Below are 27,849 nucleotides of genomic sequence, written 5' to 3' on the forward strand. Positions count from 1 at the left end.
AGCTGTCTTCATATGATGATCCATCACTGAGGGAGGATATACGAGTATTACAGAGATGATCTGATCCACATCCTGGAGAACATGGACACTCGGGCCCTCCTGAAGGAACTAAAATCTCAGAATGTCTTAAGCACAGATGTAAGACAAAACTATTTTGAAATTAACTGCAATATACTGTGTGTCTATGTCAGTGAAAAAACCACATGTAAATATATTTACTGCTATGTGTAGATGTGAATTTCTTTAAAAGTCAAAGCTGGTCCTGCCTCCTAAGCTTGCGCGGTTAAAATCTTACATATAGCTTCAGCTGCCTATAGCTCTAGAACCCCTCATAAATTTCTTCATGTCTTGGTTTTAGTAACATTTGAAGCAATGTAATAATAAGAAGAAATTGATACCCAGGATGTTTGTATCTATCTGTCTCATGATTTTCTTTTACAAAATTATTTTATTAGTAGAAAAGGTAAATTCAACAGATTAGTGCAGGGGTAGGCAACCCCCTACACTGGTGCCGCAAGCGGCACGCAAAGCCTCTTTTGCTGGCACCCGACTCCCTTCCCATCAGCAGAGCAGTGCAGGGAAGTGTCAGGGAGATACTAATGCATTCCAATCTCACAATTCCCCGTGCCGCACCTGCACTGTGGGGGGAAGGCACTGCACCCCCACATTGTAAACAATGGGTAACATTGATTGGTTCTCTAACTTTGCTGTAGCTGCAATCGTGAGCTCTTGTGATTGGGAAGAGATTGGGTGCATTTCTGCTGGGGGGTGGTCCCTGTTTCCAGGAGGAGGAGGACTGTGATTGGCCACTGCCAAAGCCAATCACAGTCCTCCAACCCCTGCCCACCATCTGGAGGAAGATGACTTGCTTGGTTGCCACTACCAATCTCAGAAAGACAGAAAGAAGGGATTTCACTGTGAGAAAACCACAATAAGGTGACAGTTTGTGGAATTACTGTTGAGCTTCTGGGAACTTTGTTGGGTATATATATATATATATATATATATATATATATATATATATAATGTGTCACTTACAACTGACCCCTCAGCTCTGCATCATCTACTTCTACCAACCTCTACATCACCTACTCCCAACCTTTGAACTCTGCGTCACTTACACCTGACTCCTTCACTTTGCATCACTTACTACTGAACCCCTCTGCACCCTGTGTCCCTTTAAGCCACAGACAGTATTCAGCGCAAGGAAAATTACACCCAATTTTGCTGCGGCACTCGGCACCGCACTTTTTCTCAGCTGCGGGAGCTCAATCTTGCACACAGGCCCACTGCTTTCAGAAAATGCCCCTGAGCTCATCATTGCGCATCCATTCCAGATGTTTGTATGTGAAATTATATACAAGCACGTGGGCTGGATGCGAGAGGTGGATCAGCGGGGATAAGTGTGCCAGGACAGGTAGATGTGTCTCATCTCTGCTTCCTTGCACCACTCTGCATGTCATGCATATCATAGATGAGTAGGAGGGTACAGCGGTGGGGCAGATGAGCAGGGGGGTTTAGCAGTGGAACATAAGAGCAGGAGGGTACGATGGTGGGGCAGATGTGCACGGGGTTCAGTGGTGGAAGAGACAAGAAGGGGGTTCAGCGGTGGGACAGAAGAGCAAGGGCGTTACAGTGATGAGTGATGGGGCGGCGGGTTACAGTGGTAGGACAGAGGAGATGGGGGGGGTGTTCAGTGATGGACCAGATGAAAAGGGGGTTATAGTGGTGGTACAGATGAGAAGTGGGTTACACTGGTGGGGGCAGAAGAGCAGGGGGGTACAGAGGTGGGGCAGTTGTGCAAGGGGGTACAGTGGCAGGGCAGAGGAGAAAGGGGGTACAGAGGTGAAGCAGAAGAGCAGGGGGGTACAGAGGTGAGACAGATGTGCAGGAGGTAGCGTGGTGGGGCAGAAGAATGGGGTACAGCAGTGGGGCAGATGTTCAGGGGTGTACAGTGGTTGGGCAGAAGTGCAGGAGGTACAGTGGTGGGAGAGATGAGAAGGGGTTCATCAGTGAGACAGAAGAGCACAGTACCGTACAGTGGTGGGGCAGATGAGCTGGGGGGGTTCAGTGTTGTGCCAGATGAGAAGGGAGGTGTATTAGTGGGACAGATGAGCAGGGGGTTACAGAGGTGGGGCAAAAGAGCAGGGGGGTACAAAGCAGGGGGTGCAGTGGTGGGGAAGAGGAGAAAGGTGGTACATTGGTGGGACAGATGAGCAGGAGGTTACAATGGTGGGGCAGAAGAGCAGGGAGAACAGTGGTGTGGCAAATGAGAAAGGGGGTTACAGTGGTGGGGCAGATGGGTTCAGTGTTAGGACAGGTTAGAAGGTGGTTCAGCGGTGAGACAAAAGAGCATGGGTTTACAGTGGTGGGACAGAAGAGCAGGGTGGTACAGTGGTGGGGCAGATGTGCAGGGGGTTAGAGGGGTGGGACAGATGAGCAGGGTAGTACAATGGGGGGACAGATTGGCACGGGGTACTGTTATCTGAGGTGTGAAGGTGCAGGAATTGGGGTTGATCTAAGGCATGAGAGTGCAGGATGTTAATTAATCACTATTACTCAAGTAGTTTACAGCATTTAAAGCGCTACGTAAACTGTTGGCGCTATATAAATCCTGTATAATAATTTACTTTATAAAAAATCCTTTTTCGTGATTGAGCGTGTGAAGTTTACATTTTTTTTGTTATAAAATCGGCACACTCAATTTCTTTGAAAACATTTTTCGACACCCTGTGATCAAAAGATTGCCTACCCCTGGATTAGTGTGACAGTGTGATAGTTACATCAATCAAAACATGAAGAAGATCCCTACAAAGGGATGCAATAAACACGGTACATTATTCTCCAATACAATAGAAAACATCAGCTTTAGATCGCAATAAAGAACATTCAATGCCCCGAATTATACTGTATGGTAGGCAAAAACTTGGAAATCCCAGGTGGTAATAGAGAGTATATGCATACATATATGAATTATATATTAGTTATGAGTTATTCGTTTTATCAATGTAACCATCTTCACTAGACCGACTCCTGGGAACCAGGAGTGTCAGAGAAAGAATTATACAGAAAGGGAAAGGAAGTGCTTAAACAGAAAGTGGAAAGCATGAGGGAAAAAGGGAGGGGGGAGAGGAAAAGGGGGAGGAGTCAATTGGGGGTGCATCGGGAGACCCTCAAATTGAAAGTAGATTATTGAACCTGGAGGGTTGGTTTCATGTTATCCATGGTTGCCAAACCCTAAGAAATTTATTGTGAGTGTCATTGGCAAGGGCCGCTAGTTTTTTCATTAATCATAATGTCATTCAAGCGGTTTTTAACTGCCTCAAAACTGAGCACAGGGGTTTTCCATGCCCTCGCAATGGTCAAGAGCCAGTTGCCGTTACAGGTGAAGTAGTTCAAGGATAGGTTTACACAGAAGGGCCTCATAGGGGTCTCTTTTAAGATTGGAATGGAACATATTACTAAGAAGGGTATAGACCCTGACCCCTAGTCTACACACCCTAGGACATGTCCACCAGATGTGGGCCATGGTGCCCCACTGTAACCCTGGAAGAAAAGGGGGGAATAAAACAAGCTTATCTAGCTGGCGTATAATACCATCTATAGAGCACCTTGTAGGCATTTTCCAAAATGGGAATGTTCCTAGAGTTTTTAGTAAGGGCTATTGTCATAATCTGCCAGTCCTCTGGATCCAATTCTTTTCCCAAATTTCTCTCCCATTGGAAATGATACGATCTCACTGGGGGTTTCCTGGAAGAAATGATTGAGGAGTAAAGAAAAGATATTAATCCCAGAGAGTGAGGTTTCACCCTGCAGAGGCTTTCAAAGGGGGTCAAGGTGTATGGGGTAGGTCGGCCTTTATAAGTTATTGGAGTTAGTGTCCTAATTTGAAGATAACTGTAGTGTTCCCATAAGGGGATTTCGTGGGAAGATCTAAGAGCATAAAATGTTAATATTCTTGTGGGGGTGAACAGAGAATGAATGTCGGTGAACCCATTATCCGTCCACCACGAGAATTGCTTAGGGTTTTCACAACTGGGGGGAAATAATGGGCAATGAGTAAGACGCAGTAATGGTAAGTGGGGGATATTAGACCCGGTGAAAATTTAACGGGAGTCCCACAGGCAAAGATAATGTGTCAAACATGGCCCAAACCTATTTGGGCGATTTATGGGGGGAAGCCAGGGTACAGAGGAAATAGGAATAGGATGAGAGTATACCAAGTCATTAGTGGCATTTGGTACGTGTCATGAAGATGAGATAATGGGGCTATGTTTTCTGTTGTGTAATATGCTTGAAGATTGGGGACTGAAAAACCCCACATTGATCCTCCGAGTGTAAAAAGTCTGTTTATTAATTTGAGGTCGAGTGGGGCCCCAGATGAATTTCAAGCGTTTGCATTGGTGAATATGCAATACGTACGAGGCAATCAGGACTGGTAATACTGGTAATACAATTTCAGGAGATAGGTCATACGAACCGCAGAGATCCTGCCAAACCAGGATAACGGCAGGTGAGACCAGGAGGAGAGCATGTCAGTAAGTTTCCTAAAAAGAGTGGGGAAATTGGCCTGGTATAGTGCTTCATACTTAGGGGTAAGCCGTATACCCAAATAAGGCAATGAGGGGAACCATTGAAACTAAAAATTTGGTTTTAGAGAAGCCAGTTCTGAGGGGGAAAGCTTTACGGACAGCGCCTTAGACTTATTAGGATTAACATGCAGGCCCGAAAGAGAGGCAAAAGACTCCAGAAGGGAGAATAAATTGGGCAATGAGATTCTGGGCAAAGTCAGAGTCAGTAAGATGTCATCCGCAAACAAGGAGATCTTGTGAGCAGAACCCACAACCTCAATACCTTTTATATCTGGATGTGAACAGATCGCCTCCGCCAAAGGTTCCCTTGCCAAGACAAACAAAAGAGGTGAAAGTGGACAGCCCTGTCGAGTGCCCCTCCGGATAGGGAAAATAGAGGATTCAAAACCATAGTATTTAATTTTAGCCTGAGGGGCATCATACAGTGCCGTCAGCCAGCTTAAAAAGGAGGTACCAAAGCCATAATGGCGGAGTACCTTCATAAGGTAAAGCCAAGACAGAGTGTCAAAGGCTTTGTTAACATCCAGCGATAAAAGCATCCTTTCCAGGGAGTGGCTATGGGCAAGATGCTGCAATTGTATGATTCTCCTAATGGCATCCCCTGCCTGTCTCTGTGGTACAAATCCAACTTGGCCTTTTTTAATTAAACAGGGGAGGAATGAATTCAAACGGTTAGCCAAAATTTTGGTGAGAATTTTAATATCAATATTAATAAGAGAAATAGGTCGGAAGTTGGCCCAAGAGGAATGATCACGGTCAGGTTTTGGCAACATTACTATATTAGCCATCAGAAGGTGAACTGAATTATACATAGCTGTCAAAGGAGAGGCTAACACGTCCACTAGCTTTCTATAGTAAAGTGCCTTAAAGCCGTCCGGACCCTGCCTCTTACCCACTTTTAGATATTTAATACATTGTCGGACTTCTGATTCTTGAAAATCACGATCCATATGGTAGGTAGAGAAGTGCTTTGCTGAAAGTCTGTTATGTTATGATCATTTGAGAGGTCATGGGCAGAATATAAGGTAGTGAGTCTATGACTGAACTCGTACAGTATCTGGACTGGGTTGCTAGTAGGGATATTGTGGCGAGTGCGTAAAGTAATAGGACTAGGTCTGGGGTTTAAAGTACGTAACCTCTCGGCCAGAATCGCACTCGTTTTTTTGCTTTGGGTATACCAATGCTGGCGAGACCAGCACAGAGCGCATTCCGCCTGATCGGTGAGACATAGTTCAATTCCGTGCGAGCCTGGTCCAAAAGTTTATTATTAGCAGGCGTGGGGGTTCGTTTAAAAGTAGTTGAAATAGATTCCAACCGGGATTCTAAATTTTGCTGTAGCTGTTGACATTCCCTTTTGAATTTTGAGGCCAGCTGGATAATGTGTCCCCTAAGTACAGCCTTATATGCCCCCCATAAGGTCACCGGAGAGGAGAAAGAAGCACAGTTAAGGCGAAAATATTCCACGGAAGCGTTCAACAAATTATCCTGGATGTCTTTGAGGGATAAAAGCGACTCATTCATGACCCACGGGGAATGCTGAGGCTTACACACTAAGGACCGGCAGACCACGAGAAGAGGATCACGATCTGTCCAGGGGGCGCAAAAATAGACACCAAGCTTATTAAAGGGAGATGTTTTCTAAGCATTATCATATGATCAATTCTAGAGTGGGAGTGGTGTGTATGAGAGTAGTATGTATAATCCTTACTCAATGGGTGTAATTCTCTCCAGAGGGCTACCAGATCATTCATGAGAACGTATGGAGTGGGAAATTCTTTTCACTGCAAATGAGGAAGCCACCCTTTCTGAGGGATATTTGTCCACAACAGGATCCAAGGCCACATTCGAATTGCCTGCCAGAGGCAGGGTATCTTTTTGGTGGGATGTCAATAGGGAGCCGACATGGGTCAAGAAGGGTCCTGGATTGGAATTAGAGGCATATTAGGTCATTATGGTAACCTTCGCATCTTGAATAGTACCCAGAAGCAGGCGGTATCTACCGTCATGGTCTGCTATCTGCTTAGTGCAACTAAAAAGTACCGATTTATGAAATGCTATTAGAACCCCCCTCTGCTTGGTTGGGTTAGCCAAGAACACTTGGGGGTATTGGGCATCAAAATACTTAGGGATGGAGGCAGAGGAAAAATAAATTTCCTGTAGACATGCTATGTCTATGTGTTGTTTCTTAAGGTACTTAAAAACTTTCACCCTCTTTTGTGGTGAGTTCATACCCTTAACATTTAACGACAACCAATGTAGTGTCATGGTCGAAAAATGGTGAAGGATTTACCAATGTCTCTGGATGCAAACCCCAATGGACTTAAAGAGGGGTAAGAAGAGGGGAAATCGTAGAAAGATAAGAGGGAGGTAGTGAGAAAGGGGAAAAAAGAAAAGCACAATAAGGCCGAAAAAATATCAGGCAAGAAAATGCTGATAAAGCAATAGTGCAACTGTACATGGGTCCCACTAAAAGGTCGGTAGCCGATCAGGACCATAGTCCTGAGCAAGTGCCGACACTGTGGGAGTGCAGTGATCCACAGACTCATTAGGCTTACTTAAACATTTGAAACAATAAGAATACAAAAATTTACTTCACTTAAGAAAACATAATGTATTAAACACAAACGATTACAGAAACAGAAATTTCTAGCTTAAAACGAGAAATTTGGTTTGAAGCAATCCCAGGCTTCCCGGGATAGGCCCGGAAAGGCCAGGGAGAGGCAACTAGCACATAGATGAGCAACTCAGATGCAGGTAGCAACTACCCAGTAGGTAACTGTTAATGAGATAAACTGTATCAACCGTTCAGAATGTGCAATATCGTGTGATTCAGATAACATCTCTGATTGCCATAAGGAACCGGGTCACACTCCATAGCCCACTATGGGTACAGATTGGACCTTCAACCTGAATAGGCAACAGCTGGCAGAGAATTAATCTGAAACAACGGCCTGCACCTCAGCTACCCCAAGGACTGCCCTCTATCAAATTGGGTGGCAAACCTGCACCTAACAGCGCCGGCCGCATTTAAACATAATAACGTTCATACATTCACATGAAATATAACCAAAAAATAAATGGGCGGGAGGACGAGAAGGATGGTTCCTCCTGGGATGATGGAAGATCCAGTTGTAATTCCTGAAAATGGTGTCTCAGATCAGGCAAGGAAGAAGAAGAAATGGCAACCATGATAGGAAAAAGAGAGCTTAAAGAGGAATCCCCATCTGTATTTGATACCATGGGTTTGCAAGATTTGTAGATATGGCTTCAAGTTTCTTCAATTTGCACTTGTGACTATTTTCAATAGTAGATATAATATATTTTATGTTAAACTACAATCTACTTATATTTTGCCTTTCTTGCTTCCTCCTTTCCCTCTCATCAACACGATAATGTAATTTTTAAATAAAACCTTTCCATTTTCATTACTTACCTTATTTTAGTCCCGCAATTTTGAAAAAAAAATATTTTTTACTTTTTGCTATAATAAATATCCCCAAAAAATATTTAAAAAAACATTTTTTTTCCTCAGTTTAGGCCGATACGTATTCTTCTACATATTTTTGGTAAAAAAAAAAAAAAATCGCTTTGAGCGTTTATTGATTGGTTTGCGCAAAAGTTATAGCGTTCACAAAATAGAGGATAGATTTATGGCATTTTTATTAATAATTTTTTTTTTTATTAGTAATGGCAGCGATCAGCAATTTTTATCATGACTGCGACGTTATGGCGGACACATCAGACATTTTTGACACATTTTTGGGACCATTGTCATTTATACAGCAATCAGTGCTATACAAATGCACTGATTCCTGTGTAAATGACACTGGCAGTGAAGGGGTTAACCACTAGGTGGCAGTGTAGGGGTTAAGTATGTCCTAGGGAGTGTTTCTAACTGTGGGGGGGCGTGGCTACGTGTGACACGTCACTGATCTCTGCTCCCTATCACAGGGAGCAGAGATCAGTGACACTGTCACTGGGCAGAACGGGGAGATGCTTGCTTACATCTCCCCATTCGTCCTCTCCGTGAGGAGATTGCGGGTATCCCCGCGGCGATCGAGTCCGCGGGACCCACTACCCGACTCGCGGAGCTCCCAGCCGGCGCGCACACCGCCGGCGGTACGCACGCAATGGCACAGCGGCAAATTTAAAGGAACGTAAAGGGACGTACGGGTACGCCCATTTGCCCAGCCGTGTCATTCTGCCGACATATATCGGCGTGCGCCGGTCAGGAACCGGTTAACAGAGGATTGCAAGGACAACCATGCCAAATTCTTACAAGAAATTATGGCTGGCATTGTAAAATGTAATTCGGAATTGTCTTTTATGTAAATTAAGTTTTTTTATCTTTTGATTGACTTTTTAAAAAAAAAGAAGAAAACTATATTTGTGTTTCAGACCCTTCTGGCCAGGGAAAAACATATGAGCAAGGATGCCTTCTCTCACACCTTATTACAAGACATTGAGGATCGGGGGAGAAAAGCTGTGATTGGACTCTGGGAATGTCTCTATGCGCTACAGAAAGATCATCCTCATCCTAATTTATTGGCAGTTCTGGAAGAAATCAGCCAAACAGGTAATAGAAATTTGTGTTTTCAGTAACCGTTGTGACAATCCGGGTACAAAGTGGTGGCATTATGGGTGGAGGGAAGAATCACATTGTGCAGTGGGGGACATGGACATCTAACACACGGGAATCTCAGATATTGAAGATTCTGCTGGAGGTGTAGATATTCAAGAGCCACAAATCAAAAGGTCGGCAACTGGGTGTGCAAAGCACATAAAATCTTCATTATTCCATAGCCATAGGGATACAAAAGGATCCAATACACAAACAAATGCTGACATGTAACCAATTCAAGAGAGTGAAGGGCCATGGACAGATGGCCAGGTAAGTATTTCTCTTTTTTTATGTGAGTGTCATTTATATTTAATGTTTTTATAGTTTTGTATCCGATTTTAGCGAAGCACATTTGATGGTATTGTTTATACTTGAGTAATATATCAATTTCAAGTTCATCATATTATTATACACTACAGATATCAAAAGTTATGTGCAGACTGTTTAGACATCTTTCAAATTCCTCAATGTGGGGGTTTGCCTCCAATAGATTTGATCAGGATATAACTTGTATTTTCCTTATTTTCCTATAGGTGGAGGTCTGGTGGATCAGATTCTGCTGGATGAATACGGACCTTCACTGACTCCGAAGATGAAAGGTATTTTATTTAGAAATATCACCAATTTGCTCCAAAGTGTAGATGGAGATGGAGTTATGTTTTCCCTAAATTTAGACTTTGCTCTTGAGATCATACAATTTATGTAAGAAATGGGTATAAAGGGTATCTAACACCCCCCCCCCCCAAAAAAAAAAAACTGTAATATATTGCAGCTTACCAGTCCTTGGGTATGGTGGCTGCATTTGTTTTTGCTTATTTTCTTCAGGCTAACAACCGTTTACAGCAAGTATAGAAACTACCTGTTGATGTTGCCAAAAGTGGAGTGTCTTGTAACTTCCTTTCAAATGAAAATACAGCATAAACAATGTTATATCTGTAAACTACTAATCCCATCAATTCAGCATGCAATGGGGACGAAGACAAGCAGACATGCTTGAAGGCCAGCTTGTGACACAACCATGGCTTCCTCCATAGTTCTAGTGGGGAAAATGGGTGTAGATAAGAAGTGTGTCATTTGCAGGATCACTGGGTGCAAATATAGGAAAAAAGACTGAAACAAAAACAAATGCTGTCACCACAATTAGCTTTCTGTATTTTGTGCGTTAACATACCTTTATGTTAGGGTAGTTTACCTGCACCAAGGTGCCGGGACAAGGGGTGGGCAGGAGGGGAGGCTTCCCTGGGTGCAGTGGTTTATTGCAGGGATGGGAACTCCCTGACCCTAACCCTAAGGGAAGAGGGGGAGCGCAGTTTGGCATTTTTGCCCTGGGCACTGGATGACCCTGTCCCAGCACTGCCTGCGCCATTTTTATATATTTTCAGAAATATTCTAAATACTTGTGTAAAGGTAGCTCATTCATTTAGATTGGGCTTCCAAGACACATAAGAACAAAAACTGGACTTTACATCTTTTTCTAAATGCAAAGCACGATAATCCACATTGTGGTGTGCTACAGTGCTCAGCACATTCTCAAATAATGAAAGTAGTGACATTTTAAAGGAATGTTACCACAGTGCAGATCCATTCCATACAAAAAAAGTGCTGTATGTTCTACTTTTGTTGACTGCACTGGAACACGCTGAACTGGTGGGAAATGAGGGCCATTGAAAACATTGTGCATGCGTTTTTAATGCAGATTAAAAATGCACTGGACTGCATCTGTTGTGAACCAGCCCTAACAAATCAACCTTTAAAGCGGTTGTATACCCGCACAAAATTACAATTTTTTTTTTTTTTTAAACCTGTAAGGCAAAAGCATAATGAGCTAGTATGCACCATATACTAGCTCATTATGAAATACTTACCTTAGAACGAATCGCATTGGCATCTGATCCCGGTCACCGCCGAGGGAGCTGACATTTACCCCTCAGCGTGGTTCGCGGCTCCACCGCTATGAGTGGCCAGAACCGCAATAACGTCACTCCCACGCATGCGCGCAGGAGACTTCTTTCCGGCAGCGTCCACCGGACCTTCAGCAGGACCTTCACAGCACATGCATCGCTGATGTCAGTGGCTGCATGCAAAGGGAATATCTCCTAAACCGTACAGGTACAGCGTGAAAAACTGGTTGCCATACAGCTACGTCCCGATGTTTCATCATAACGACTTACTCATGGGATTGGCTGTACGGCACGGCAACCCTCCCTTTATAGTGCCTCGTTAAATAAACGAGAGGCACCTGCAGCACATGAGCTAACAGCATGTCCCCGCAACCACAATACAGCCAGCACTTCCTCTGTCTATACTCATATTGCAAGATACAACAAACATCAGCGCATTCATATAAAATCTGTACAGTATAAAGCATAAGCGATTCCGCCACTATTAATCATTGAATCAATGCATATACTGCTAAACAATAAATGTAAATACAGTGGGGAGAACAAGTATTTGATACACTGCCGATTTTTGCAGGTTTTCCTACTTACAAAGCATATAGAGGTCTGTAATTTTTATCATAGGTACTCTTATGCCCCGTACACACGGTCGGATTTTCCAATGGAAAATGTCCGATCGGAGCGTGTTGTCGGAAATTCCGACCGTGTGTGGGCTCCATCGGACATTTTCCATCGGATTTTCCGACACACAAAGTTGGAGAGCAGGAGATAAAATTTTCCGACAACAAAATCCGATCGCGTCAATTCCGACCGCGTGTGGCCTGTTCCGACACACAAAGTGCCAGGCATGCTCAGAAGAAATTCCAAGACGGAACAGCTCGTTCTGGTAAACTTAGTGTTCGCAATGGATACAGCACTTTCGTCACGATGCAATGTTAAAAATGGTTTAATACAGCGCACTCTCTTCTTCTTTATAATGTGACAAGAATTAAGTAGTTTTGCTGCTCATATTCTCACACACACTTCTCACAAAGTTTTATTTTTGTTTTTTTATTGGGATTCCCTGAATATATTGTTATTAGTTGTCACATCTGACAGAATTTTTTTTTTTTTATTTAATTTTTTGGGGGATTTGAAGCCTTTTTTTTTTATTTAATGTTTGTATTTTTTCCAAGGCTGATCTTTGTTCAATGTTATTTTTATTTTTACTCCAGAATATTTTTGTGTGTGTTTTGTGTGTCAAGTTACCCCAACACCATTGATATCTTTTATTATTTAATCTCAAGGAGATTGTTTGGTGTTGGTGTCCCTTGTTAATTTCACATTGTATATTTGAAATGTACCTGAATCCTCACAAAAAAACTGTTATTTTTGAAGTAAAACACATAGGAGAGTATAATTCAAAACAAAAATCCTTTATTAAGGGCTCAGAACCAAACAAAGAGGAAGGCAACACTGGATCAACAAGAGAAATTAGCGAAGCCTGGGACCCCCACGGCAGACATCAATTCTTGAACATCAAAATTGATGGCCTGAGGAGTCCATATGTAAGGGAGGGCAGTCTGGTCCAGAATTCGCAGAGATCCGGATAGCAGCAGATGACAAGTGTGTCCCCAGGCTGTGGTACCACAAGAGGCTGCATTTTTTGGCCGACCAGACTGGATCCAGTGTCCTCACTTTCTGGTCTTCCTTTCACGCTTCCTTCCCGGCTGTGGCTGTGCTGTTGGAGATGTGGCAGGAGGAGGAGTAGGACCCAGAGGAGGAGGAGGACTGGAAGGACCTGGAGGAGGAGGAGGAGGAGGAGGAGGACCTGCAGGAGGAGGAGGAGGACCATCGCAAAGGTGTGTCTGAGCTGTCATTTGGCCCCTCATACCTTTTGTTAAGAGCCTCCAATATGAGCGCCTCACACATGGCTTGTTGGCCCTCCTCCATCCGCTGCATTTTATATGCAATGACGGCAGCAATGTCCTCCTCCACGGTCTGTGGTGCTCCCAGGACCTCTGTAGCCCTCCAAAAGAGTCCTCTGGTAGCCTCCTCTAGGGCACTCCTCCTACTACCACTTTCTCTTTTCAGGGGGGGTGGAGGGACCTGCAGATCAGCCAGCCGGCTCGGCCCGGCCACCTCCTGGCTGAGACTTCCCTGTGTATGAAAAGGGACATGGTTTTAGTTTTTGCTTCATCAATCACAATCCTAAATTAGTACTCCCAACTAACATCTAGTTAACATCATTGATTGGACAAGCAGAAATATTTAGAGGAATGCTATACCTGGCTCAATCTGGGCTCCTCCACATGCGGCCTGGAAGGCCCAGGTTGGGCGTCAGAAGCCTCAGCCGGGGGGAAGGAAGCGTGGAAGGAAGACTGGAGAGGGATGGCCTGGGTTCAGTCTGGCCTGCCAGAAAATGCAGCCTGTCGTAGTACAACATCCTGGGGACATAGATGTCATCTGCTGCTCCGGATCTCTGTGAATCCAGGACTTTCTTGCGCTCCCTTAGATATGTGCTCCTCAGGCCACCAATTAAGATCTTTAAATAGGTGATGTCTGCCGTGGGGATCACCTGCTTCACAATTTCACACAATTGCACCAGTGCTGCCTTCCTCTTTGCTTGGTTCTTGAAATGGGGGTGGTTAATCTCCCACAGACAGGGCAGCTCCCTTAACATATCTACGAATACTGACATGAAGTCATTGTCTTTCAGTAGCATATCCATGTTCACTGCAAGACACAACACAAGACAAAGCCTAATGTCAGACAAAACTCTCCTAATCTTGTTACAATATAGGCCTCAATGTAGAAGCAGTATAGGCACAAGTTTGTCTCTTACCTTCGTTCTTATGATCGGCGCGTCCAATGCTCCTTCCTCCGCTCACAGATCGTACGTAATACGCACGCGTGTTACGCTTTATACACACTGTGCATGCGTGTAACTCCGCCCACCCCTGACGTTCTTTCTAGTCTATTCCCCACCCCTTTTCATTCGGCACAGTGGGGGAAGAGCACATGGCGGAGTCACAGCAGGTGCGTGATAATTGCAGGAACGAGGAGGAGGAGGAAAGCCCGGATCCGGACACGTCCCGATCCAGAAGGAGACGTTTTAAGGCCACAAATATGTCCTTTGGGGAGATGTTGGAGATGGTCGACATCATGAAGAAGTCCGACTATGAGGGAAAGTATGGGCCTTACCCCAACCCCAATATCAGAAAGGCCAAGATCATGGCGAAAGTGATCAAAAGTCTGCACAAGAATTTTGGGGTACGACGATCGAAAGATCAGCTCAGGAAGCGGTGGTCGGACCTGAAATTGAGAGAGCCAGAGCAGTACCGAAAGATCCGGAGAGTGCTGCAAAAAAGTAAGTAGTTGTGCTGTGTTCCTATTCTTTCTGTCTTTATTCCGTTCGTGCTGCTCCATATGCTTTTATTAATTGTAACGTTTAAAAGGGCAACTTTAATGTTCATGGGCCCATTATTCGTTCGTATCAAACTTTTTTTTTTTTTTTCGGCCTCTAAAACACCATTGTTTAGGCCATATGCATTTTCCCACATTTTTTTTGGGCCTACTTGGATGCCAAATATTTGTTTGTGTAGATGGGTTTGTTACTAGAATGAAATGCAAACTAGATTCTGTGTAAGGAGAGGACACTGAGCAGCTGTTTTCACATCTGGACACTGGAGCACTAGTGTGGGACACAAGAACACCATTTTTATTAGGGGGCCACACAGGTGCTCCAGTGTATACTATAGGGGGGGCTGCGTCTGTGAAGCTTGTACCAAACAGGTAAAGTATTTCAGCTTGACAAAGGCCAATAAAAAAAATACATCTTGGAACTCTGCCAAAATAGACAATTGTACCCCACTTCCAAGCAATGTTTCCTATTTATAGTTCTGCCATCAAATATCTGTGTGCTAATTATACCATTTTTGTTTTACATAGGGGAGAAAAGACTCGGAGGACACCCCTCATCCGAGGAGACCACAGACCCCCCACCTCTGGAAGAAGGGGAACTAACACCAACCCAAGAAGAGCAGGAGGAAGAAGAAGATGTGGTGGAGATTGGCACCACAACAGGTGAGTGTCTGCGACCACAGGCTCAGGTAAAAGAGATGGATGGTGGCAGATTTTTGATACCTGTTTTTGTTTTCTTTCTCTCTTTTTAGGTGATCGTGATGTGAGGGATCCAGAACGTTTCACATCAGAAAGTGCCCAGATCCTGATCGGGGAGATCATGGGGTGTAATGTAGAACTGCAAAACATACAGCAAAAAATCAATGATGTGATTAAAAAAAATAATAACATCATTGATGTTTTGGGGCGAATTTAAAATCCCACAAAATAACTTTTTGGATTGTGGTCCAATCTTTTAAAACTTTTTGCAATGTTTTGAAAAGCCAAATTTGGAGGATGCACACAGTGTGTCAACATGTGCTATCTGCCATCACGGGAGATCAATGGACGCGTTTTAAAGTTAGCGTTGAGGAAGGGCTTGCTCCCCCAAAACAGGTCCCTTGATCCCCCCTGATGGCAGATAGCACATGATGACATTCGTAAATTGGTGTGCATCTTCCAAATTTGGCTTTTCCAGGGGTGATTTCCCCCCATCTGAACGCTATATCAAACCCAGTTCCTAAATACTGATGTCTGATATAGCCTTCAGGTTTTACCTAATGTGAACTTTGTAAGTTCAAGTTTTTTGGCTTTCTTGTTGGTTTTACACAGGCCTGTTTTATCTGAAACATGTTGGTTTGTTTTAAAAAACCTTTGGTAAATGCACATGTGATTGTGCAGGTATAAAAAAGTTGGTTACTCAAGAATGTGTGGATTATTGTCTCAACACTACAACACTTTTGGGGTGATGTAATTGCTGTTTTCAGCAAAAATGGGGGTTATTTCCTAAGGGCAAATCCTCTTTGCACTACAAGTGCAGTTTCAGTGCAGTTGCAAGTGCACTTGTAGTGAAATGTGTTTTTGCATTTAGGAAATAACAGTGCTTTGTATAATAAGGTTACACAATCACGACATTTTCTGGACTCAACACATTTCTGTCAGGGTCAGCTAAAACAAACACAAGCAGTAAATGTCCACAAAGAATTTCTTTTTTTTTTTTTATTATAAAAAGGCTTCACAGATTGTCTGGCATATTGATAGCCCCCCTACCCGCAAAGAACTCCAGGTAGCGTAACCGGACATCACGGGCACTCAGGGAGGGCAAGCCAGGATGGCCAATTTCAAGCACCGTCAGTGTGGGTTGATGTATGATTCCGGCCTCGGGCCCAACTGAGCCAGCATAGTTGGCCGAATGTTTCCTTAAAAAGTTATGGAGAACACAGCACGCCAGTATAATATGGTTCAGTTTATACTCTGCCATATGGATGGGTGTCAGAAATAGTCGGAACCGGCTGGCCAGGATTCCAAATGTGTTCTCCACCACTCTTCGGGCTCTGGCCAGCCGGTAATTAAAAACCCTCTGTTCCGGGGTGAGGGTCCTCATTGGGAATGGCCGCATCAGGTGGTCCCCCAGCGCAAACGCTTCATCAGCAACGAACACAAATGGGAGTCCTTCCACATTGTCCTCTGGAGCTGGCAAGTCCAAGCTGCCATTCTGGAGACGCCTGTAGAACTCCGTCTGGGCGATGACTCCACCATCGGACATCCGGCCATTCTTCCCCACGTCCACATACAAGAAGTCGTAATTAGCCGACACCACCGCCAACATCACTATACTATTAAACCCCTTGTAATTATAATAGTACGACCCCGAGTTGGGTGGTGGGACGATGTGGACGTGTTTCCCATCAATTGCCCCTCCGCAGTTAGGAAAGTCCCACCGCTGGGCAAAGTGGGAGGCCACAGTCTGCCATTCCTGTGGCGTGGAAGGAAACTGTTGAGGAAAAAACAATAAACATTACTATTTTTACTCTGAAACATGGCAAGCAGATTAGACACAAACATTATGGGGTAACCTACAGATAGCATTTAGTAAGGGGAATTTAACAAGGCCAAAGTATAAGGTACACTTATCATATTCCCCCTCCCCCCCCCCCCCTCATGGGCCATTTCTAACATTATAGGGGGTGTGTGGAAATCTTGGACAGGTAACCCTCTTCACTTCATTGAGAGATGAATGCCTAAATAATGGGTATTACTTTGAACAGACCCTCCTTAGTTACACTATTGGCAGCCCGCTGGACAGGTAAGAAGTGTCATAATACAAAGATATAAATACACATTGTACACATTTGAGGACATTTGGACATTCTGCTATTACCTATCAAGATAATAATAGGATCCCAAAAATTTAAACTGTACCATTTGAAAGTATACAGGCAGGCCCTTGCACTACATGCTTTGGGGAATTCATCCATAAATCTGAGCACTAAAGAGATGGGTATAGTGTGTATGGGTTTGGCAAAGTCAGCAGATAGATGATTGAGGATAGAGAATTGGGATCAGCTGACTTAGCAGTTGGGGGGAGGGAGGGTTACTAAAAATTATTTGGGGACACCACAAAAAAAAGCCTCTGCCACTCTGCCTGAATTTAAATCAAAAATAACATTTACAAACATTTTAGGGGGTGTTTGGGGTAAAGCACTACTATGGAGCTGATAAAATACATTGTTAAGTGACTACATGAGGTGAATATAGGGGCAGGAGACACCATGCTGGGGAGGTTAGTGAAGGGCAAATATGTATGAAGGACCTAAAATAATAATTACATAAAAATCCAGCATGCATGAGGACAAAGGGGATATTCAGAGCATATTATAATCATGGTAATTAGGGAATGAGGAAAGAAATACAATATATTAGCAAACATTAAATACAATAAAATGTGATATAAAAGGAAAAAAATCTTACCTTCATATACTCCTTCTGCAGGACCTGTATGATGGCAGAACAGGTCTCTGGGATAATGATCCCCAGAGCCTGGGGGGAGATGCCTGTCGAGAACTTCCAAGTCCTGCAGACTTCTCCCTGTGGCCAAATACTGAAAGGTAGCGACCAACCTCTGCTCCGGAGTGATGGCTTGCCTCATGCAGGTATCCTGCCTGCTGATATAGGGGGTCAGCGAAGCCAACAAACGGTGAAATATGGGGTCCGTCATCCTGAGAAAGTTCCTGAAATCATCAGGATTATTCTCACGGATCTCACGGAGCAAAGGCATATGACAGAACTGATCACGCTGAAGCAAACAATTCTTGGTCCATGAACTCCTCCCCACCCTGTTCATGGACTGGACTTGTGTCAAGGTCAGGACCCCAACACCAAGCCCCCGCACAGCACGAACTCTACGAGGAGTACGCATACGAAACATGGCTAGAAAATGGTCGGCTGCTCAGAACGAAGTAACAGAACGCACTGAAGAACAGCAAGGCCTTTGAAGAGCGAACTGAAAAACAGTAACGAACGAACAAGAATACAATGACTACTTAAAGTCACGCGGAACTTGCTGCACGCACTGAAGAGCAGATACAAACTCACAAGCACAAACTTAACGGCAGAAAACGATCTGAAAGCCACGAGTCTGAAAAAGCGCGAGTCGTCTCTCACCAAACTTTTACTAACACGAGATTAGCAAAAGGAGCCCAAAGGGTGCCGCTCTTGGTTCTGAACCGGCCTTTTCTAGTCTAGTCGTACGTGGTGTACGTGACCGCGTGGTTGGCGATCGGAAATTCCGACAACTTTGTGCGACCGTGTGTAGACAAAAAAGTTTGAGCCAACATCCGTTGGAAAAAATCCTAGGATTTTGTTGTCGGAATGTCCGAACAAAGTCCGACCGTGTGTACGCCCTATTAAACTGTGAGAGACGGAATCTAAAACAAAAACCCAGAAAATCACATTGTATGATTTTTTAAGTAATGAATTTGCATTTTATTGCATGACATAAGTATTTGATACATCAGAAAAGCAGAACTTAATATTTGGTACAGAAACCTTTGTTTGCAATTACAGAGATCATACGTTTCCTGTAGTCCTTGACCGGGTTTGCACACACTGCAGCAGGGATTTTGTCCCACTCCTCCATACAGACCTTCTCCAGATCCTTCAGGTTTTGGGGCTGTCGCTGGGCAATATGGACTTTCAAATCCCTCCAAAGATTTTCTATTGGGTTCAGGTCTGGAGACTGGCTAGGCCGCTCCAGGACCTTGAGATGCTTCTTACGGTGCCGCTTCTTAGTTGCCCTGGCTGTGTGTTTTGGGTCGTTGTCATGCTGGAAGACCCAGCCACGACCCATTTTCAATGCTCTTACTGAGGGAATGAGGTTGTTGGCCAAGATCTTGCGATACATGGCCCCATCCATCCTCCCCTCAATATGGTGCAGTCGGCCTGTCCTGTCCAGAAAAGCAGCCCCAAAGAATGATGTTTCCACCTCCATGCTTCACAGTTGGGATGGTGTTCTTGGGGTTGTACTCATCCTTCTTCTTCCTCCAAACACTGCAAGTGGAGTTTAGACCAAAAAGCTCTATTTTTGTCTCATCAGACCACATGACTTTCTTCCATTCCTCCTCTGGTCATTCCGGATCAGGTCATTGGCAAACTTCAGACGGGCCTGGACGTGCGCTGGCTTGAGCAGGGGGGACCTTGCGTACGCTGCAGGATTTTAATCCATGAAGGCGTAGTGTGTTACCAATGGTTTTCTTTGAGACTGTGGTCCCAGCTCTCTTCAGGTCATTGACCAGGTCCTGCCGTGTAGTTCTGGGCTGATCCCTCACCTTCCTCATGATCATTGATGCCCCATGAGGTGAGATCTTGCATGGAGCCCCAGACCGAGGGAGATTGACCGTCATCTTGAACTTCTTCCATTTTCTAATAATTGCGCCAACAGTTGTTGCCTTCTCAGCAAGCTGCTTAGCTATTGTCCTGTAGCCCATCCCAGCCTTGATGTCCTTACACAGCTCTCTGGTCTTGGCCATTGTGGAGAGGTTGGAGTCTGTTTGAGTGTGTGGACAGGTGTCTTTTTTTTTTATACAGGTAACGAGTTCAAACAGGTGCAGTTAATACAGATAATGAGTGGAGAACAGGAGGGCTTCTTAAAGAAAAAATAACAGGTCTGTGGGAGCTGGAATTCTTACTGGTTGGTAGGCGATCAAATACTTATGTCATGCAATAAAATGCAAACTAATTTTTTTTAAATCATACAATGTGATTTTCTGGATTTTTGTTTTAGATTCCGTCTCTCACAGTTTAAGAGTACCTATGATAAAAATACAGACCTCTACATGCTTTATAAGCAGGAAAACCTGCAAAATCATCAGTGTATAAAATACTTGTTCTCCCCACTGTATATACATCATAAAAAAAACTAGATAGGTAGGTGTATCAGGATGTAACCTCACCTCATCCAATGTCTGCAGAAGATCCATGGTGTCTTTCAAATATGCTTTTGTTGCTCTTATGCCGCGTACACACGGTTGGACTTTTCGGCTACAAAAGTCCGAAGGACGCCGATGGACTAAGTCCGGCGGACAATCCGATCATGTGTGGGCTTCCCTGGACTTTCAGCTGACTTTTCCAGCCGCAAATCTGACGGACTTTAGATTTGGAACATGCTTCAAATCTTTACGTCGTAACTCCGCCGGACCCAGAAATCCGCTCGTCTGTATGCTAGTCCGACGGACAAAAACCCACGCTAGGGCAGCTATTGGCTACTGGCTATCAACTTCCTTATTTTAGTCTGGTGTACGTCATCACGTATGAATCCGTCGGACTTTGGTGTGATCGTGTGTAGCCAAGTCCGGTCGTTAGAAAGTCTGTTGAAAGTCCGCCAAAAGTCCGTCGAAAGTCTGTCGGACGGGCTGTCGGACTTTTGTAGCTGAAAAGTCCGACCGTGTGTACGCGGCATTACACTTGGTTGAAGGAACTTGTCCAAATATTCTCCCAATATGGATGTAACAGATCTAATCCCATTGACAATTGGGTGTGCAGAGGGGCATTAGGGGGTTCTTATGAATTTTAGGTAATGTGTAAATTACTGGAATTCTACAAGCACTCGGATTAATAGCATTAGTTCAAAACCCAATTCAGCCAAAGAAATGAATTGAGATTTATAGGATTCCGTAGGGTCAGACACCAATCTCTTGTATGTCGACCCTTCTCCTAATAATTTCATTTATTGGTTGTGGTAAAAGGATTTCTCCAACACAACAACACCGCCCCCCCCCTTATCCGCTGGTCTTATAATTATCTCCTTTCTCTCCTCCAGTAATTTGACACCATCTGTAATTCTGGATTAACTCTTTTTTTGGGGGTCACTAAATCATTATCCTTTAATACCAAATTTTTAAATATTTCAACATAATGATTGTTAAAATTCTGAGGAAAAAAAATTGTATTATTTCGTAAACTACTTTTAATATTGTTAGTATTGGTGATTATTCTACTAGATGATCCTAAGGCCCCTTCCACACTGGGGCGGGGGTGGCTGTAAAGCGTCGCTATTGTTAGCGGCGCTTTACCGTCGGTATGCGCCCGCTAGCGGGGCAGTTTTACCCTCCGCTAGTGGCCGAGAAAGGGTTAAAAACCACCACAAAGGGCCTCTGCAGAGGCGCTTTGCCGGCGGTATAGCCGCGCTGTCCCATTGATTTCAATGGGCAGGAGCAGTGTATACACCGCTCCTTCACCGCTCCGAAGATGCCCTGCTAGTGCACCACTCCAGTGTGAAAGCCTTTCGGGGCTTTCACTCTGGAGAGACAGCAGCGGCTGTTTTGGGTCGGTTTGCAGGCACTATTTTTAGCACAATAGTGCCTGCAAATCGCCCCAGTGTGAAAGGGGCCTAATGGTTGTCCCAAAAATATTTTTTTTATATTTAAGGTGCCTATGTACTTATGTGTATCAATATATACCTCAAATGTATTCATGAGTTTCCTTGGAGCACATTTTAAACCCATATTTAAAATATTCAATTCTTTATGGCTTAACTCAATACCTCTCAAATTATATAACCCTTCATTTATGTGTCCCTCCTTTTTTTTTTTTTTTTTTTTTTTGATTGTTTGCGTCTACCTGCCCTACAACCTCCTTCTCCTCGATAAGGGGCCAATTCCCTGTATGGATGATAGATAGGTGCATCCCTTCCCCTTCCTCGATTGTTTGAAGAATAGGAATTCCGTCTCGGTGTTCCTCCTACCCTTCTCCCACATATGACCTAAAAAATGCTCCAGTTGATGGTAATTCTCATCATATCCATCATACTCTAGGGTCTGATACCTATTGTATGTAGGTGTCTGAAATCTTGGATCAGGGAATTTTATATGAAAACATGTTATATATCTTTTTTTTTTTAATGATGTGTGTGTGTGTGTGTGTATATTTACATTTATTGTTTAGCAGTATATGCATTGATTCAAGGATTAACAGTGGCGGAATCACTTATGCTTTATACTGTACAGATTTTATATGAATGCGCTGACTATAATTGTTGTTGTATCTTGCAATATGAGTATAGACAGAGGAAGTGCTGGCTGTATTGTGGTTGCGACGACACACTGTTAGCACATGTGCTGCAGGTGACTCTCGTTTAACGAGGCACTATAAAGGGTTGCCATGCTGTACAAGGGGATCACGAGTTTTCTTTGGCGAGATTCAGTTCGCCTATGATGTGTCCGCTGAGACCACATTACACCAGTACTTGCTGCTTCAAGTTGATGCCTCTAGGCTTCATTGATTTGAGCTTATGTGAGTGCAATATTTGAAGCTGTTTTAATAGAATAAACTTTTTACAATGATACTGCACTATTAGAGCATTTTGTTTCATTATATATGGAGAGTCGGAGTCTATGATATTGGGTGTCACGTCTGGATATCGGTGGATATTTAACCCTGTAAGGGTTGATGCTGTTTTGCCGAGCATGAGAGTGCAAGGCATTGTCATTTGGTGAGTTTTTAACCAAAGGGGTGTGGAAACACTGAGTGCACGTGGGGTGTGGTGAAAGTTTTGAAGATCTCACTTCAGGATATATTCAGCTTTCCTTTTTATATGACAATCCAGCCTCATTTATGGACTATTTTTGCACAAACTTTATTATTAGTTGTTTATGTATTAGTGTTGATCACTAGTCACTGGGTTTGTTTATCTATATTGTTTAGTGCTACTATTTACTTTAGTTTACACTGTAAATGCTTATTTATTTAAAGTAGCAGCTGTTGCACATTTGGGTTACTTTTGGTGCAGTGGTGGTACTTGAAGAGTGGGTGTACGGATCTTTTTTGTTTTTCGTTTTGTTCTATAATAAGGCTTACCTATAGGTAGTGTAAATATCTCCTAAACATGCGCTGTTTAAGAGATATTTGGAGCCAGTGACATCACTGGCGCATGCGTTCTGAAGGAACGGCCACCCATGCCATTCCTTCAGAGCTCTGTGCTGTGACCATCGGCTCCCATGCATATGCACGGGGGTGACATCGTGGCTCCGGCCAGTCACAGAGCTGGAGCCTGCGAACCCGGAAGCAAGACGGGTGAAGATGGAAGCTGTCTCCAGCGATGACATCACATTGCTGGAAGGCTTCTTTTCAGATAAGTTTCACATAATGTGCTAGTATGCTAACCATACTAGCACATTATGCCTTTTACCTTACAGGTAAGAAAAAAAAATATGCAGCGGTTTACAACCGACTTAAGATAAACTGTTGCTGTGATTTGCCAGTAACAAAAATTTTTAACTAAAGTTCATTTATACAAATAATCTTTACTCAGGTATTCATTAAAGCGGTTGTAAAGCTTAACTTTTTTTTCCTAAAAAAAGCAAGCTTTTTTACTTATCGAATAACAAATAGTGGGAATAAATGAGACTTCCCAGGGACAAAAGAGTCACAGCATTTTTTTTTTCATTAAAATGGTAACAATTTTATTTTTCCATAAAAGACAAACTCCATATTACGAACCATCAAAAGATAATTCTTGGTGGTCAGAAAATTGCTTCACGTAAATGCCCTAGCTCCGACATGTTTCGCCTATGTGGCTTCTTCAGGGAGAATTTTAGTTACATGAAGTTTACACCAAAGTTATCAAAGTTGTGTTTGATATCCACAAAGTATTATATATGATCATAAAAAATGGAATATCCATAATGTGATGATGACTCAAAATATTGGGATCTCAGGATTATGCTTGCACTCTCAAGGTCATGGATCAAGGTCATGGGTCCCAGATGTTAAATTAGTGCACCATAGGAGAGCCAATGGGAACTGCCCACGAGAAGTTGAGTAATCACCAATTAAAATCACCACAAGAAGATAGAATTAAGATGTTATGCTCCACAAGGACTTAGAAGCTTAGAAGGGAAAAAGGATGTAAGATTAGCAAGGAGCAACCACAACCTGGGCCACACTCTCGGACTCCGGCACAGTGGTGTAGTGGGTAGCACTCTCGCCTAGCAGTAAAAAGGGTCGCTGGTTCGAATCCCAACCACGACACTACCTGCCTGGAGTTTGCATGTTCTCCCTGTGCCTGCGTGGGTTTCCTCCGTGTACTCCGGTTTCCTCCCACACTCCAAAGACATGCTGGTAGGTTAATTGGCTTCTGTCCAGAATTGGCTCTGGTATATGGGTGTGAGTTGGGGGACCTTTGATTGTGGGCTCCTTGAGGGTAAGGACCGATGTGAGTGTGCGATTGATGGCACCATATGGGTACCTTAAAATAAATAGGGATAATTGTAGACATGCGCCCACACTCACTCAGGTTGAACTGGATGAACTGGTGTCTTTATTCAACCTTACTAACTATGTAACTATGTTGTGGTTGATCCTTGCTAATCTTATATCCTTTTCCCCTTTTAAGCTGCTAAATCCTTGTGGAGCATACCAACTTATAGGCACCCTTTTTCTGGTGGGCAGTTCCTGTTAGCTCTCCTGTGGTGCACTAATATACCATCTGGGACCCATGACCTTGATCCATGACCTTGAGAGTGCCAGTATCATGCTGAGATCCCATTATTTTGAGTAAACATAAGATTCTGGAATCTTATTGCAAGGGACGATGGTACTCTGGTGGTGCTCATTGTGGTTATATCAATACAGAAGCTATTACACTTACCTACTCCGTGCAATGCATTGCACAGAGCGTCTCCAAATCTTTTTTTCTGGGGTCCCCCTCTCTTGCTCTAGGCTCCTTTTCTTCTCAAGGGCGCCACAATAGGAAGCCGCTTCATATGGAGATGCACCTGTGGATCCGCTCCCGAGCCTGGCTGTGTGTGGCTGTTGACACACACAGCACAACTCCTGCCCTGTTCTCTCCTCACAGGATTTGATTGACAGCAGCAGGAACCAATGGCTCCCACTGTTCCTGAGTCTTTTGAGAAGAGAGAGAGAGGGGAGAAGAGCTGCTGCAGATGGGCACAGCGCTGGAACAAGATAGTACTCAGGTGTGTACAAAGGGGGTTGAGGGGGCAATACCAACCCCAGGACATTTGTTAACCGTAATGCACGGAAAGCGCTACAAAAAATGTCCAGGCTTTAGAATCACTTTAAGTATGTAAGTCTGTATACTACTTTTATCAATGAGTTAAAATGATATGTATTTGTAGTACTTTCCCAAAGATCTATGCTCAGAATATGGTAGAAACATTTACATAGACTAAACATTACATTGTTAATTTCTACTGTAACATGAGTCATAAGATTTTTCCATTATATTCCCAGATCTTCAGGAAAAGCACAAACAACATCTCATGGAGGAGTCTGAGACTCTAGTGGAGCATAGTCCCCCAGGAACTACCCTGGAACCACAAAGATTCCTCATCAATGAACGTTATGTTAACCTGATTGTAGTCTCCACTGATGAGTTCAGGCAGCGACCACAGAATGAGCTAATACAAACTGGGGTAAAACATGAGGAATGCTTAAAGGAAACGCAGTCTAGATTGGAACACATTTCCCCCAACAAGCTGTTCTGTTGGAACCTCCAGTCACAATGTGTACCACATGCAGTAATGGTGAGCGGAGTGCCAGGAATAGGGAAGTCCACGCTAATTCAGAAGTTTGTCTATGACTGGGTGACAGGAAAACACTACCAGAGATTTGCCTTTGTCTTCTTCTTCAGATTCCGGGACCTTAATAGACTTGGAGAGGTCAGCTTGGAGGAGATGATTCTTCAACAATATCTGTATCTGGAGAGTCAGATTGGAGATATTTTAAAAGATCCAGAGAGACTTCTGTTTATATTTGATAGTTTAGATGAAAGTATTCAGCAAATAGATTTCAGATCAAGTAAATTGTCCAGACCAAAACAGAGAACACATTATGGTGAGATTGTGGTCAGTTTGGTGAGGCAGAGTCTTCTTAAGGGTTGCTCTGTACTGATAACCAGCCGTCCAACCAGACTGACATCAGTGGATACTGATGTTTTCCAGAGAATAGCTGAGATCATGGGATTTCTCCATGAAGACAGACTGATCTTCTTTAATAATTTCTTTGGAAATGAGGAATTGTCAGAGAAGGCTTTTCATTTTGTGCATGAGAATGACACGCTGTACACTTTCTGTTATATCCCATCATACTGCTGGATCATCTGTACTGTGCTATCAATGTGCTTTAGAGCCCAACCAACAATCTCTGATCAGCTGATGAAATCATTACCCAAAACCGTGACACAACTCTTTGTGACTTTTGTCTCCAACATTCTGGCCAATCACAGCCAGAATAAAGACAGTGGTCACACTGCCCGGGAACTTCTGACATCTATTGGGTGGATGGCAGAACATGGAGTCATGAATCACCTGATTGTATTTGATCAGCGTCACCTGGAGTCATTCAGTGTGAGAAATGATAATCATCTCTTTTCATCTTTCATGATGGAATCTGGTCAGCCTCCTGATGTGGATTACACCTTCTTACATCTCACTCTTCAGGAGTTTTTTGCTGCTTTAGTCCATTTTATTAACTGTAATCCTCACAGATTACAGAAAACACTTGATAAGGCTGAATCTTACCAAGATGGCCGTGCTGAAATATTCCTCCGTTTCCTCTGCGGTCTCTCAGACTCTTCTACTAGATCCATGTTGAAGTCTCATGTGGGAGAATTGTCTACTCAGGCTGCCAGACATGTCATCACCTGGATCCAGAAGAAAATTGTAGAAAAACTTAAAGCTGAACAACCCACAGAAGACAAGGCAGATCTTCTTAATGTATTCTACTATCTCTATGAGGCCAGGAATAAGGCTCTGGTATCACAATGTATTGGATCAAACAACATTGACATTTCTGGTGTATCCCTCACCCCTCTGGACTGCTCTGTGCTGTCTTTTATCCTTCAGACCTGCAAGGGGACTGAGGAAGTAAATCTAAATTCATGTAATATTCAGAATGAAGGATTGAGGAAGCTTATACCGGCTCTACACAACATCAAGAGTTTGAGGTAAAAATTAACTATGAATCACATTTCTGTGTTTAAATTGCAATTATCAGCTTTTTCCCCCAAGAAAAATAGTTATATTTGTTACTTGTTTTATATTATATATGTTTTTTTCTTTGTTTTTATGTGAGCACATTGATAATTTCCCAAAATTAACAGATGAGAAGAGGCAGCAGAATCTGATCTATGGGATACCTGTGTTAGACACATACCAGTGTTAGCATTGGCCGAGGGTCTGTTGGGCCTCTGCTCTGACGTTACTGGGCTACAAGAGCTCAGTATGGCCTGTACCTTATGTGTCTTTCTAGCAGGAAATTCTCCATCCATTTTTTCAGGGGATCGCTGGAAGGGAAGTACAAGTGGAACAAAAGGTGATTATTGTGGGGAATGAGCTGA

General features: G+C 43.5%; 2 protein-coding genes across 2 annotated transcripts in view; both read left to right on the top strand.

The window, feature by feature from the left end:
* LOC141116971 (NACHT, LRR and PYD domains-containing protein 3-like) overlaps positions 1–27,849 on the top strand; it is a gene marked incomplete at its 5' end in the record, with an annotated part of 51,428 nt that overhangs the window by 5 nt on the left and 23,574 nt on the right. The window contains 4 exon segments of the mRNA XM_073609505.1: positions 1–138; positions 8,991–9,168; positions 9,747–9,812; positions 25,743–27,456. The exon segment at positions 1–138 is cut by the window's left edge and continues 5 nt beyond it. Of these exon segments, the coding sequence (XP_073465606.1) occupies positions 82–138; positions 8,991–9,168; positions 9,747–9,812; positions 25,743–27,456 (2,015 nt within the window).
* LOC141116975 (uncharacterized) lies at positions 14,106–15,575 on the top strand. Its single transcript, XM_073609519.1, has 3 exons — positions 14,106–14,460; positions 15,042–15,176; positions 15,266–15,575. Exons 1-3 carry the CDS (start codon positions 14,112–14,114, stop codon positions 15,427–15,429), a joined length of 648 nt encoding a protein of 215 aa, XP_073465620.1. The 5' UTR covers positions 14,106–14,111; the 3' UTR covers positions 15,430–15,575.

This window comes from Aquarana catesbeiana, linkage group LG13 (assembly GCF_042186555.1).
Source record: "Aquarana catesbeiana isolate 2022-GZ linkage group LG13, ASM4218655v1, whole genome shotgun sequence".
NCBI classification, from domain to species: Eukaryota; Metazoa; Chordata; class Amphibia; order Anura; family Ranidae; genus Aquarana; species Aquarana catesbeiana.

Coding starts and splice junctions, on each gene's coding strand:
- LOC141116975 (XM_073609519.1), top strand. CDS start 14,112: ATGGCGGAGTCACAGCAGGTGCGTGATAATTGCAGGAACGAGGAGGAG. Junction 14,461..15,041: donor CCGGAGAGTGCTGCAAAAAA/GTAAGTAGTTGT, acceptor TGTTTTACATAG/GGGAGAAAAGACTCGGAGGA. Junction 15,177..15,265: donor GGAGATTGGCACCACAACAG/GTGAGTGTCTGC, acceptor CTCTCTTTTTAG/GTGATCGTGATGTGAGGGAT.